Here is a 15,745-nt window from a genome sequence, read left to right on the forward strand (position 1 = left end):
GCTCTCATTAAGTTGACGGACTTCAGAGGTGGGCGAACCATCTTGGTGCAGTACAAGAAAAGAGTACTCAGCACTTCAGCACCTTGACACTGCAGAGTGAAGCCCTAGTTAAAATCGAACATAAAGTATGCCATCCATGCTCTCAGGTGCATGTATGACAGTCACATTTCTTGTCTCTGCTGAGTTAAAACATATTGGGTTCATCTGAAATTGCTTTGTTGAATCTGAAACCTGCCTTGCTGAATTTACTAGAGCCTGAGCCTATTTTATGTTGCAAAAAATAAATGGGAGCATGTCAGAGAATCCTACCGTGTTTTTTTCCTGTTACTGTGCTAATTTCACAGGTGCACTGTAGACACCTCTAAGCAAGATTAAGGCTATTAATCTGTTGCAAAGCCATGGCACATAACTGGGGATCTAACTCCATTTCCACAGCCCTTTTTACCTCTCATCTATGCTGGCATAAAATGGTGGAAACACCATGGAGCCCAAAAGTGCCAACACGATAAAATTTGCACCTGAAATTTTCTGTATTCTAAATACATCTTTTCTTTCTAATCCTTTTTTTCATTTGTTTTTAGAAATATTAATTGTTAAAGGTGACCTTTACATGAAACAATTGTTTTAGAAGCTTCAGAGAAATAACCTGAAGGGTCTCCTGTATCATCATCTGCAAAAAAGCACTTCTGCTAACACATTTTCAGTAACCAAAATTGCGTACTTAAAAAAATAATAATAATTTTGACAAATATTCCCACACTTTCTCTTTTACCTCCATCTCAGGATCCATTTAATATTATAACAGGGTTAGGAATAACACTGTCTAATGTCTTTTACATTGTCAAACTAGATAAACAAAATGCTATTTGCAACTTCAAAAGCTCTTATAGAGAGCTCTTACAGAGTTTGTGTCATTTTCCCTCTTTAATATCAGATGAATGATATATAATAACTATTTTATTGTACTAATCTGTCACTGAAAAAAAATCAACCCAGTATTTCCATGTTCAACTCTACTCTGAAAGTAACTAAAAAAATGAAGACTTCCACTTCAAAGGCTATGATCACCTGAATGACTAATTTCTATACTACTCTTCATTAAAATTTTGATTTGTAATGAGGACAGAAAGGTACAACTCTAAAATGCATAAGGCTTCGTTAAAATTGTTCTCTTTGAAACCAGTAGCAATGCTCTTGCCCCAAAGTGGCAGAAGAAGCACTGCAACAGAGCACTTCTGAAAATTCTGATTTATCAGCCAGGGTATTTCTCTACTAAAAGAATAATATGTTCCAACAACTGTAACTAGTGATGGTTTTAAAGCCCTATCCACAATTCCAGATCTCTAACAATAAACAACTATCCAGCAATCATCGACGTTCAGAATTTAAAATCAAGAAACTCTTGCAGTTTTTCACAGTCAGGGAGGAAAATAAACACATGGACCATGATCCTACCTGTGGGTCAGAGAGTCGAGAAAGGTCAGGGTACAAGTAGAATTTTATCCCCTCAGAAGCACCCGGCAATGTTACTCCTCGAATCAGAAGAATCATCAGCATGATATAGGGAAACGTGGCTGTTACATATACAACCTAGCAAGAAGAAGTAATCATTAGAAAAATATTTTCTTACAAGTGCAATAAAGAGCATCCTTTATTTTGCTATAACATTAAAACAAACAAACAAAAAACAACAACAATAACAACAAAAAACAGCACAATTAAATCATTTTCTGGAGGGAAAGGGGCTTTTGACGCCCTTGTTTTCATACAGGTCAATTTTGTCCTCCAGCCATATTACCTTCTTGTAAGGAAAGGTCAACACTTTTTTATAGAGACACTGCGAAGTTCTCTAAGTATATTATTTACTCTTGGTTTGTGACAGGCAACTAGCCACTATACTACATGCATATAGTGTACATATGTACTATACCATGTACTATTCCAAACACTGATACAAGAAAACTGATTATCATAACAGATAATTCATTGCATAATCTTATACGTATTGCATAGCAGTATCTGCAGTGCACTCTCAGTCACCTAGTAATTACTAAGCTGGCATCTCATAAAACTACTTTGTCTGCATGTGCATGCTTGAGTAAAAAGTATTTAATCAAGCCTAAAGGTTAAATACTATGTATATCCCCTGGCAATTTGCTATATTACCTTTATCATACAAAGCACCTTAAGGCAGGATTTCTTAAGTGCTCAAACCCAGCAATTTCTATTTTCACGAATGAGATTATTTCAAAAATTATTATACTTTGTACATGGAGAGCAACTGAATGTTTCTGGAAACCTGCAAGTTCTATTTTCTAAAGAAAAAAAAATAGCAGAATTTCTCCTATTGTCACATACCTGAGAGCCATATATAACTATTCAAAATTGAAAATGGTTTAGCTAATAGGTTCCATGTCACTACAAATATTCCCTTTTAATAGTATTGTACCTTAAACTTAATTTTCCATTAGCCTTTGTAACTACTTCTACCTGTGCAAACTAGATAGAAAACATCCTAAAATGAGTGATGCTCTTACATATCTCTGCCTTGCACAAGTCAAAATTATGTAAGAATGTGGGGGAAAACACAGTAAAAAAATATAACTTGCATAGCTCTCAAATACAGGCATTTTAAACTAAAGAAGTTCATTAACTGGCTCATGCCTATTTAAATGAAAAATATACATCAGAGAACATACCCATAATAAGAAAAACACATTTTCATTGACAAATTAACTGAAATTTGATTTTCAGACAGTGCTGTGCACATAATTCCAAATACAAAATAAAGAAGGGGAAGTTAAAATCACACAGCAGAGCTTCGAATGTGTCTAGCTGCCCAAGTTATAATTCAACACCTTATTCTTCCTGACCTGAATAGGAACTAAGTACCTACATACCTTTCAAGTACCTTAAGCATTTTGAAAATACAAATCATTATTTTCCCAGGAAATTGAGCCAACCAATATAATCTTATTGGTTGCAAAATCCTGAATTGATTAATTCATAGGTCAATACAGTGCAAAATAGACAGTTTTATCCTAGTGTTTCCATCTATTATCACTGACTGTTAGTGGAAAAGCAAACCTAACTGAGAACAAATAGAACTTGTCTCAAAGAGAGGTTGTATCTCTACAGTGAGGTTCCAAATAAAAACAGATAATGAGTTACTAAGAAGTAAAAAAGAAATACAGAATGGACATGATTCCGATCTGAGTCTTGTATTGGGTGGAGAGGACAGCATAGCTAGAAATGAATTTTCATGTTTTTATATTTAATTCTTTGACAGCTATTTTTCTTCCTCATTTAAATCAATAGTTGTTTATAATGGGAATAGTCAGTAGAGATATCCATTCAATGACACAGAAGGTATTGCACCTGAATGCCTATTAGTTTAAAAAGTAACATTTCATTGCATCATGCTTCATTAACTATACTAGTTTGCAGCCTACTATCTCTTGAGCATCCTGCCACTGCCTTGAAACATTTTACATTAGTAAACAGATTGCAGTTTTGTAAAAACAGATTTCTTCCCAAGTGCCTTTGGATGTATTTTCTCACTCACATCAATGAAGAAGAGCTAAAACTGCTTATCTCTATGAAACATCAGGTAAAGCTACCCTTGAACAGTCCACAATCCCACAGCAACCATCCAGGCTTGCAGAGCTACACTTCAGTTTCCTGCTTTCTTTTCAGAATGCCTTCCATACCTATTAACATTATTGCAAGTACTAGAAACACAACATCTAACACCTTTTATTATAAGAATAGGTGTCCGTCAGCTTCAGAAGAATGAAGACTCTCCTTCCTTTCTGGTTACCATCTAGGAAGATGATAGGGAGCAAGACTGCCTCAGTATTTCTGGCAATAAATGCTAATACAGATATCCAAAACAATGAAAGAGATAAAAAAAAAAAAAAAAAAAAAAAAAAAGAGATACCAAAAAAAAGCACAAAAAAAATACACCGTTACTGAGCCAACAGACATTGTTGGTGTTAATGCTCATAGAGCTCACAAGGGTATTAGTTTCTCTGGGACTGCAGCGGGCATACATATTGTGCTCAGAAAGGGGAGAGAAGGCCATCACTTGTAGGTGGTGTTTGAGTCTCCCTGTGTGTTAAGCCATTTAATTCCATTGTGTCCAGCGTATCAGTTGTCACTGCACTAATTTTATCATGCTTCTCAAGAGCTCATAAGGTGAGGGAGGATGAGGCATTTTAGAAATCATATGCCATTATTATCATCATCACATCTGTAGGCATTAAAAGTTTCTGAAATTATTTTCTTTTCTTTCAGCACATCAAACCTCTCTGAATATAAAATGTGAACACAACTGTTTCTAATTACACTGCATCCTGTTTTAATTGACTTTAATTGCTTGGTATGTTAATTTGCATTCCAATGCTCAAAATGCTTTTTTTAAACTCATCAGAGCAATGCCAGCATTAAAGCAGTTGGAAACAAAATAAAAATTTCTGGGATGGTGGTTTTTCTACCAAGTTCTGTTAGAATATAATGGAAGGGCAAATCCACAAACATACTTAGATATATAGCTATGTAGAGAGGCACCTGCTAGGACATCTAACAGCTCATAAACAGACTTAGGTGCTTAGCTAAAAGTGCATTAGGACCAAGGAACCTGAAAGTAAACATTCAAAAGCATTGTGGTACTCCTGACTGCCATGAACTTGCACTACCAAAGTACCAGCACTTCAAGTAGTAAAACCTGAAGAGACTGACATGCAATTTAAGTTTAGTTATAACGATAGGTATGTATCTATGCAATGGTTTCATGAATAAGGCACCATGAGGGTATTGAGAAATGAACTAGCTATCAGTTTGCATCTTTTCATACCTAAACATCTTTAGAAGCATAAACCAGACGCGTGGATACAAATTTGGCTACTGGGACTGTTGAACTTCTTGTCCTCAATGAAAAGGTGCTTTTCTGAATGAATAAGGAAGATGCCCTGCATACAATTTACTGAGCCCCACAACTCTAGAAGCCTAAGAACAGGTTTCTCAGGCTACAGCTACTACAGAACATGTCTGCCAGGTATTCACACACTACATCACAGCAGCTTCTTAGCATAAGTGAAAAACATGAGGCGGTGGACTTTAATCCTTTGTTTGGCTCGTAGTAAAACCATAACTGAACCAGAATTCCAAGAACAAAATATAACTTTTGGACGTTAAGGAAGTTTCATCACTGTCCTGACAACATAAGAAAATAACAGCACATCTGTGAGATACCAATGAAACTCAACATTCAAATGGTTACAAGTCTTACACAGCCTTGGCCACAGCAATAGGCTAGCTGGAAAAATAAACAAAGCAATATCGGGTATTAATGTCAGCATTAAACAGTGATACATGGAGCTCATTCATTTCTGGTTTGGACATGAGCGCTTTTATCTGATTTTCACACAAACACGGGAATCTATTTGTTTTCATAGAATCATAGAAAATCTTGGGTTGGGAGGGACCTCAAAGCCCAACCAGTCCCAACCCCCTGTCATGGGCAAGGACCCCCACCACCACCAGCCCAGGCTGCCCCCAGCCCCATCTAGCCCGGCCTTTGGCGCTGCCAGGGATGGGACAGCCACAGCTCCTCTGGGCAGCCTGGGCCAGGGCCTCACCACCCTTCTAGTGAAGAATTTCTCCCTTTTATCTAATGTAAATCTACCTTTTTTTTTTTTTTTTTTTTTTTTTCCCCTGGTTAAAACTCTTACCTCTTGTACTATCACTGCATTCCCTAATAAAGAGTCTCTCAGTGACAGGATGTTAAATAAATATCCTGGTATTGATCAGACCTCATCATAAATTCATTTTATAAATGGAATAGAAGTGTTTAATTTTACTTGATGCTTCAGAAACTTACTGTCTTGCTAATCCTCTTCCTTTGAATTCCCCTATTTTTCCATTAGAAGATAAACACGACATAAGAATTGCTGGCAATTTGCCTAAACTCAGAATATATTGAAAATAAGACCTGACACCATGCCCTGCCCATCCTTTACTTTTGTCTAGAGTTTTTGACCTATTGGATAGTTGTTTAGCTTATTTATTGAACACTGAGAACTAGACTGACACCACCAACTTTGTCAAGAGAAGACTGCTGAGCAGTCTTCAGATATCAGTGACATACAAAGATTGTCTAAAAAGGAAAAATAGAAGACAAAATTATACCCACACTACAGAGTATACCCATGTGAAGAGAAACAATTTGAGAACCAAAATTTCACTGCCTGAGTAATGACAGAAAGAAGAAAAATTTTAATCCTGCTTCACAATGATGATGCAGAATGACATATCAGTAAAAATATAGAAAAATAATTATCACTGTCTGGCAATTCTAGCACCTTTGTGAAAAGGCCCAAGTCTACCTACGTGGGCATGAATTTCATCAACATTAAAAAAAATGCCTATATGCCACAGTTAACCCAGCCATCCTGCTCCACTAGTAATTTTTCAGTTTTGCAAATATTAACTTCTTAGATATTAAAAGCAAATGATAACACCACAAGATTTTCTTTTTACAATCACCATAGTATACTCTGAATTTTCCCATACCACATTTGAAAAAAAGCCTTTTGCTGATATGACAGTATAGCATCTATGGATACACAAATCACAACTGAAAAGAGGTATTTTCAACATTAATTGGATTTACAAGAAAAGTGGTATAAAAGAATGACAGCTGATTCACAAGTTTTTGTAACAGTATGTCAAAAGGGAGAAAATATATTTTGTAGATCTGCCTACGTTTTTAAGCTAAAATTTCGTATGCAGAAAAGAAACTAAACCAAAAACCCAACAAAATGTCATATGCGTGGATTTGTAAGGTGTATGATTGGCGATGGGGAAGGAGATGGAAGCAGCAAAACAGCTGATTTCTCTTTTCTCTATGTGTTTTGTAGATTTATTCAGCATCATCTGCTGTGTCTTGTTTGTTGATCCACAGAGGGAAATTTGCTCAAGAATAATCTTGTGAACCATCCTTGTTTGCTTTGCAAGATGTTTGCTTACAAAATGCAGAATTTCTTCTAAGCTACCAATGAATCATGTGTGAGTGGAGACAGTTTCACTAAGAGTAAAAAGAAGTTCAAAAAAACAACACATAAGAAAATTTAACTGGATTTGAGAACTGAGAAAAGTTTCAAAGAGGAAAAACTCAATAGGTACCCATGGTGCACTAGAAAACAGGGTGCAAGAAGGGATGCTTCATAAAGGTACCAAAGAACTTTGATAAATGCACAGTGATTACAGGAAGCATAAGATTCATCATGACACAGTAACACCAGCAAGGGGTATATACTTCTGATGCCACATCACAGTAAGTTTAATGGCTGGGACACTAAAAAAATCCCTATCCAGCAAAGCTGTGCAAGTCCTTGTTTATAGACAGGTGGTGCTGAAGGCAATGAATATATAAATGTTTCAGAGTCAAGCTGAAACAGTTTTCTTTACAATTAAATGAGAACTCCAAATATTGAGACAAAAAAAAAATAATAATCTATACCATTCTGCTTTGCATTTTGTTTTACTATCCTTTTTACTGAATAGGTAAAAGATTCCTCTTGATTGAAAAAAAAAAAAAGCACTTAACAAGCCAAAGTTATTATTCTTAAGCATCATTTGAAAGTCAAAAAAAGGTGATTTTTTTTTCCTATTTCTTTTCAGCATAAATTACTCTTTAAATTGGGTCTGACTTTATGAACGTTCCAGCACTTCCCAAATTCCATTTCAACAATATATTCTGTGCCCCCCAAAAAATAAATAATCCTACTCAGAAATTCCAAAAGGGCAATAGGGTGCTGAAAGTTTTGACTAAGTGCGACCCTCGTGCTCTGTGAGCCTCTACCAGGCCAATCCAGGATTTCAGCGAACACTGGAAAACAATGAAAAAGTACCAAAGACAGAAAATAACAATGGACTGCAGCAGCTCACATTCCCACTGAAGTGAACAATTCACTTAGATGATGAGCTGTTTCTCTCCATAAATATTCCTTAAGCAGCACCAAGTTTTCTAAATATGTTACTTCAAATTATTTCCCAATTAATGAACACAGCTGTTTTTCTTTTTCTCTTTTTCTTCTTCTCCAGATTGCCAGGATCTATGAAATCAAGATAGGTCTTATTTCTTCTGAAATTGCTCTTTAAGCTTGTCAGTCACTTTGAGGGGGCATACAGACCTTATATTTATTTCTATTTTTAATATTGTCTAGTGCAAATATTTTTTTTTATTTATTTTTTACTTTGTTTTTTATTTTAACAGATATTGCTACCCCAAAGCATTCATTTGTTAGACTGGTTAGAAACCAAACAAATTGTCACAGATATGGTCTCATAGATGTCAGTGCAAGTATCCTGTCTTTTATCTTATTTTATTTAAGGAGTATTTTATCTCAATCACAAATGGGAGATCATAAAACTTGAATAGCAAATGAAGTACCAGTTTACTGTGACTGTGAACATGTAGAAGAATATTTGTATATTAGTTTTGCTAACAATCTAGTGCACAAAATGGAAGACCTGCTTGACAGTGGTGTGCAGGGAGAGGAAGACTGCTATTGAGAAAGCAAACTTGAAGTATCTTCACTAAACTCATTACTGCAAGCAAAAGTGTTTATGTACAGCTCCCATCAAGTAGGGAATTTGCAGAGCCACAAATATCTCAAAATCAAAGACTGCTATTTAATCAAGTAAAAGTCAACTTTAAAAATCAATCAGGAAGAATTTTAAATATAAATTAGGACTAATTAATCAACTGAGGGTTGTTTTTATTTTTCATTTTGTAAAGGTCTTCAAAAAGTTCAAGCTTTTATAAATCAAAGCTGTTCCTTTTCAGAACCTTCCAGGATTTTCAGACTTCTGAATGTCATCCAGTCTGCCCTTATACACCAGCCCTATTAATTATTGTATATTAGTTACAAATACAGAAACCTGAATTTTGCTTAAATAGCTTTTAATATGAGCTTGGTTTCTGACAATACCTGATATAAGGCAATTCCATTCCTATTAAAAGAATTTACAGGGGGTCAGAGTTATCCCTTACTTGCATCTGAATTACCAGTTTTGTTACCAAGTTTAGACAGACAGAAATGAGGGACTCATAATGCACTAGGTGGATTTGATTTCTCAGCTATTTTAGACATGCCTGTCCAGTTCTCACTGAAGTCTCTAGTCAGTAAGTTCTGACACGTTCTGAAAATGTTTAACCTGTGAAGCAGATAAAGTTGCAAAGGTCAGAACAGGACAGGAGATGATTTTCTTGTCCCACAAAAATTTGTAACAGCTTGCACTGGGGAAAAATAAATAAAATACAAAGAACTACTAAGGAAAAAAGAAGACTGCATACAATCTGACAAGTGGATATAATGCCATCCAGGGCTACAAAAAGGATTAATAGGTGAGGTTTCCTCTCTAGAACTTGTCCTGCTTCAGCTTGACATAAAAAGTAGACGATGCCAGTAAAGACAAAATTTTAGTAAAGACAAATATTTTAATCTGAGCATACTACCTGCACAAAGGTCTCAACTTGGAAGTAGCTAAGAGAATCAGGCACTGTAGCCATCATCTGAGGAGCCATCAAATAAATGTATGACTACCTTAAAAATCTGTAAATAATTGCAAATATTAGAAATTTGAAATTATACTATTGGAATTTGAAAATTCTCTGAAACGTTGCACCAAAGCTAGTCACACGAGCCTTTTTTTTTTTTTTTTTTATAATCTAGTCAATCCTTCAAACACTCAAGTAGTTTTGCTAGTGGCCATCTCTAAATGATTTATCAGTCAATTCTGCACAGTGCTTTCTGAAAGTACTACTGCATTATGCATTTACTGTGCAGTAAATACTGGTAAAAGTGAGAAGAAAAAAAAAAGCAGGCAAAAATACATAGCATTCATCTCTCTTATTTCTTTTCATAATTTTTGTAATTACAAAATAGTTTTGTATTGGGAAGTTCAGGATAATACTGTGTTCATCGTGTGTTTGTCTAGCCACAGGATAACAGACAATTTCATATCATCCACTGAGGAATACTGGTCCTTATCACCATGGTGACTGCTGAGAAACGTATTCACCCTAAAATATTTGCAATCCTATGTGTGTATTAAGTATAACTGTAACAGCTATATAATAAATAGCTTTGCCACTTAAACAAGTATTCTTATCCTCCAGAACTGCAATTCTCCACGTTTCCACTCCCTAGGACTACTACTTTTATTACAATGCTGTTAGTCACATTTATAATATTGTACCTCGAGGCTTACTACACCGTAACTTCCCTACTACTGCAGACTCTAAATCTAGCCCTTAAATCACCTCGAGGCCCACTTGTGGAGCACTGGTCTGACGCAGTATGCTGCATTTTAATTCTGCTGAGCTTCACATTCTAATAGCTGATCTGACACACAGGAAAATGAGAGGAGTCACACAATGAAGACATTGGCTTAGACTTAAGATTATGTTTCTGCTACCAATTTATTTTTCTATCTTAGGCAAATGGTTTGATCTCTCTGTTCTCCCTTTATGCCTTCAGTTCAGCAGAGACCTCTGACTGACCGTTAGGTGAGGTAAATGCAAGGTCTCCAGGGAACAGAGGCATTTCACAGTGCTCATCTGAAACGTGGCACAATGTGGTTCCAACCTCAATAAGGCACTCCAGGAACAAACAGCATACAGACCGAGTTGCAAAAAAAAAAAAATAAAAAAACTGAACTGCTATCAGCTATCAGATAGCACCAAACACATTTTCTAACTGCAGGAAATAAGTCAAAAAAAATTTACTAGTTAATTCTTTATGTCAGACTGCTATAGCAGTGCCGTATGCTTTCGACATATGACACAATCAAGTAGAATGATATGTGGTTTTTTTTTTTTTCCTCTTTCTTTTTTTTTTTTTTTTGTAAAAAAAAAAAAAAAAGATTAAAATGAATAGCAGGTGCATTTCAGCCAACTCATTTCTCTGGGATGTGTTTCAGTAGCAACCAGCAGCTGCCTGAAGCTGCCTTTGTTGCTCGTGTAGCATTTTATTTCATCAAGCTTTCCCATTCTTAAGAAGGAGTTTGGATTCAATCCATGTTAGTTGAGACTGAGGTGGTATACAGAATTCAAGTTGTAAATCTCTCAAGAGCTGCCTTGTAAACAAGACTTCTACTACAAAGACATCTTTACATTGTAGATAAAGCTGAAAATCTGACCTGTACTAGCTACAGAAACTAGAGACTGCCTTCCTGCTGACAGGAATTTTATATAATACTAACCTTTACATGTAGTGCCATGGAGATGGGTATCTACAAACTGCTTTGTAATTTACTAGGAATAGGACAATCTTAAAGCTATACAGACCACTGCTAGCTGAGGACAAAACATCTGCATGAGAATAGGGCATCATATCTATTCTACTTCAGCTGAAGAAATACAAAACTGATGCATCACTAAGACAGACGGTGCTATAAGTGTACACCAGCTCTCATGCTTCCCTATTTTGTTGCAAGACCAAGGAGTTATTCTTGAATGTTCTTGTGAAGAAAAGATGCAAGTAATATTTCAAATATGGAAGTCAAGATTCAACAAAAGGGATTCCAGCATCGGGATTTCTGTATGCACATAAGGACGTTAGGGCAGAGTTGACCGTACAGCTACCTTTGTAAAACAGTTTCATAAAATGAACAGTTCAAAAGCACAGATATAAGCAGTGTCATGCATCTGAAAGAACTAAGTTTTAGCCCTTACAGTCATATCAACAGTGACTGAAGTACACAGAACAACTTATAGTTTAGCTCCTGTTTGACTTATGTATGTATTGTTTGCTGATTTCTTTTGGTAAGGGATAAGAGAACTTATGTGGGGCAGGTTTCCTCTGTAAATAGAGAAATACAAAGAAGTCATGTAAGGAACAGTCAAACAATGGACAAATGACCAAACTACAGCATTTCTAAAGTCTTTCTCTCTTTTTTTTTTTTTTTTTTTTTTTTAAATTGACTCAATCTATGTATTTTTGATTATGAGCTAAAAGTGCCTGGTAACTTCACGGAGAGAGCAGATCCATGTGTTACCTTTAGCCAATCAATTTCTCCTATAGAGATGCCTCAGCATTAATCTGTGCCTTTTGGTTTCACCTTAACTTTTTCATCAAATTTCACTGCATCACCACTGAAAATATCAAGGCTGTCCTCTCCCTCTCCCCACCACTTTTCTCCATATGTTAGCTTCACAAATCAGGTGATTTCTCTACCCCAAAGTTCTCACATGTGCATGTGCCCTGAGTTGTCCTTCAGTGCCCTGAAACACACTTTTGACTTGCTTGGGCTGTGGACCAGGGCTCAGGACCAGACAAATTAAAGATTCCTATAAAAATGGACCCCCACCATTGAGGTGCAACTGGGTAAGGGATGAAATGACAGATGCAATTCTTACTTAGGTTTACTATTTGATACTTTTCCCAGTTGCCAGACAGAAGTTTGCAAAAACCATTCTCAGAGAAGCACAAAAATCTTCTTTACTAACAAAACTGAGGTGTCCTTAAATGCTCAGTGCACAGGAGAGTGAAAAAAAAATCTCAGTAGCTGTTCTAAAACCTTACACAGAGGAGGCGGATAGCAGGAACTCTGCATGCATCTCATGAATGTTCTACTTTCCCTCTTTGAATACAGAGATCAGTCTTGGACAGAGTGTTAAAGCCTCGCCGTGAAGGGCTATTCTTTGCTATTACTTCAGGCTAAAACAAAAGACACTTCAGGAGATACAATCATTGCTGCCTAGTTCCTTTTCCTGGGCTCCTACAATGGGCCCCAGTTCTTTTTTTTTTTTTTTTTCTTTTCCTTCCATACATCTTTCTCCTTCTGTCCTTTTACTCTTTCTTTCTGCCTCATTGAGTCTATTAAGGTCTTTATATAGCCTGCTATTGAGAAATAAATTTTCTTAGGGGACTAATGACTGAGTCTTAACTGCTGGCACGCAAGGCTTAACTCCTGATGGGAGGGCAGGAAAAAATGATGGGTAAAAGGTATGAAAAATCCATGTCTGAATTTTGGGTCTTAGAGCACGCCAGATTCCTTAGAGTGTCTTGCTGGTAATCAGCTTACAGGAAAGGAACATCCTAATTCTAGAACAATTCATAGAACAATTCACAGAACAATTCATAGCAGCTTCACAGAATAGCTTGGGTTGGAAGAGACCTTAAAACCCATCCAGTTCCAACCCCCTGACATGGGCTGGGACACCTCCCACCACACCAGGTTGCCCAAAGCACCATCCAGGCTGGCCCCAGCCTTAGGCACTTCCAAGGATGCGGCACCCACAGTTTCTATAGGCAGCCTGTTTCAGTGCCTTACCTGGGTAAAGAATTTCTTCCTAATGTCTAACCTAAATCTACTCTCAGTTTAAACCTATCGCCCCTTGTCTTATTGCTTGCACTGCCTGATAAAGAGTCCCTCTCCAGCTTACTTGTAAGCCCCCCTTCAGTTTCGTTTCTCTTTCATGCATTAGGCTTGACAGAGTTGTGTCTCTGCCCACGTCTCCTACAGAAAAATGTACACTTTTCAATTATTTCACTTGATTAAGTTCCATACACCAGTTCTTTCTGCACAACCATAACTTAGAAGGCACTCTGTCATCAACGAAGTTGCATTGCTATGAAACAGATGTAAGATTGGGTCCTCTCTTAACTGAGGATCACCCAGAGACAAAAATAAGAGCACTATTCCAGCTTGCCAATTCTGTGATAAACTATTTCAGACAACAAAGCTAGACACAAACTCAGTGCGCTGCAGTTTACTACAGATCCAGAATAGACCTGCGTGCAAGCCAAAAAACTTCTCCCTCTGGGATGATAAACTAGCTTGCACAATATGAGATAAGCAAAGGAGCCAAGAAGAAGCCTGAAGCCTGTCTGAGCATGGAGAAAGATCAATCCAAGAACCCAAATCCAAGGCGCTTTCTAGCATAAAAGGAGAGGAAAAAAAAAAAAAAAAAAAAAAGTAAAAAAGTCTTTACTGCAAATGCAGGAGGAGGAGGGAGCAAAACTATAAAAAGGAAGTAAGGCAGAAAAGTTTGGCATTGAGCAGTGAGAGATGACACTATGCTCAGCCAGACAGCTTACGGTTTCTGCTTTGAACTGCTCACACAACTTTCCCCCCCCTTCAACAAGAAAAAAAAAAAGTAACCAATGTTTAAGTACAGTTGAAGCTTTTTTTTTTCCACATTTTCTAGCAATGCATAATGAGGAGCTTGATTTTTTAGACTGAATTCTCAAAAGCCCAGGTGTCTACTTTGTATGGAACTATTCAGGCATATCTGAACTGCAGCCTGTGACAGGTGGTCTTCAAAAGCACTACAGAGTGAAAAGGCAGGTCTCTCCATCTTTAGTTAAACCTTACTGAAATGTAGATGTTAATTATATTTTAGCACAATTCATTAGCCATCTTATGCACTCATTATAAATGATCTTACAGTTTTCAGTGATTCCTTCCTGCCCATCACTTTTCACAGATTAACAATAACATCAAAACTACATACAAAAGCATTTTCCTGTTTTTGTTAATAGGTCTATGTCAAGACAGTCCAGGCAAACTGACCACACATTACTGTTTTCTCCTGTCTCTGGTCTTTTAACGTATAAAATAGACTTTCATATAATTCCTTGACAATTTACCATGAAACGGTCCTTCACTGTGTCCAACTCAGTAAATCAGACTAATCAGTTGAAATAATTAAGGAGTAAGGAACAGCACAGCATTGTGAAGGACAAGTGCCATGCAGTTACAAAATGAATTTCACGAAGTCCAGCTTAAGACCCTCATACACTTTATATGTAAAGCTTAGGTAAAACACTCAACCCAGGAAATATCTGAGGGTTTATATGGAATCCAATCAAGTTTGCTTAACGTGTTGTTTAGAATAAGACAAGCTTCCACCAGAACTATTAAGCAGAAAAAAGAAAGAAAAAAACCCACAACTATGGAGAACTTCACAGGTTAATAGGCAATGCACTTACACATGAAACAGAAAGAAAACAATAGCCTAAGAGTAAAAAAAAAAAAAATTATGCCATCGCTTACATGCATTCAACCCAATATACCTACCAAAGGTAAGCAGTAAAACAGTACTGCTATTCCCTTAGGAAAAGAATGTTTTTGGCTTTGCCAAGTGTTTATAACTTTTCCAAGGATATCATGGTAGATGATGAAATACTTGAATGAATAATGGAAATCACAATTAAGAAAATGCAGAATGCCTCCTACTTTTATGTTAATATGCGATAACTTCATCACCAAAAAAAAGCTTCCAAAGCAGTGTAATCATTTGTAATGATGAATTGCAGCTGATTTTATTAACCAAACAGTATCCTTTTTAGAGATGTAATGCATAATACGAGGCTATCCAATGATAAATTAAGACAAAAGACATAAATATTTCATGAGGAGATGCTGTGTAATCATTATTCTATTATTTCAGGTTTTGACTTGCAGTACTATTTAATCAAGCATCTTAGACAACTCATGTTTAGAGAGGGCATCTATAACAGTGCTTATTCTTACATAGCACTTAGATGTGCGAGCACAGCCATACTCTTCAGCCGTGCTGTCTGTGCTATGGTTAATGGAGTACCTGAAGAGTGAAAGTTATAAACAGAACCATAAAAATATCTTCTAACATGTTTTCAAGTCAAAGCTTGATGAGATGGTGTACAAGACATTAAAAGTTGATTATGATAAAAACAAACAAACAAACAAA

General features: G+C 36.5%; 1 protein-coding gene across 1 annotated transcript in view; it reads right to left on the reverse strand.

Moving 5' to 3' along the window:
- Positions 1 to 15,745, reverse strand: part of SLC6A11 (solute carrier family 6 member 11) — a 97,033-nt gene that overhangs the window by 53,381 nt on the left and 27,907 nt on the right. The window contains exon 7 of the mRNA XM_032194089.1: positions 1,456 to 1,590. Coding sequence (XP_032049980.1) covers positions 1,456 to 1,590 — 135 coding nt within the window. The remainder of the gene's footprint in view (positions 1 to 1,455; positions 1,591 to 15,745) is intronic.

Source organism: Aythya fuligula, chromosome 10 (assembly GCF_009819795.1).
Source record: "Aythya fuligula isolate bAytFul2 chromosome 10, bAytFul2.pri, whole genome shotgun sequence".
Taxonomy (NCBI): Eukaryota; Metazoa; Chordata; class Aves; order Anseriformes; family Anatidae; genus Aythya; species Aythya fuligula.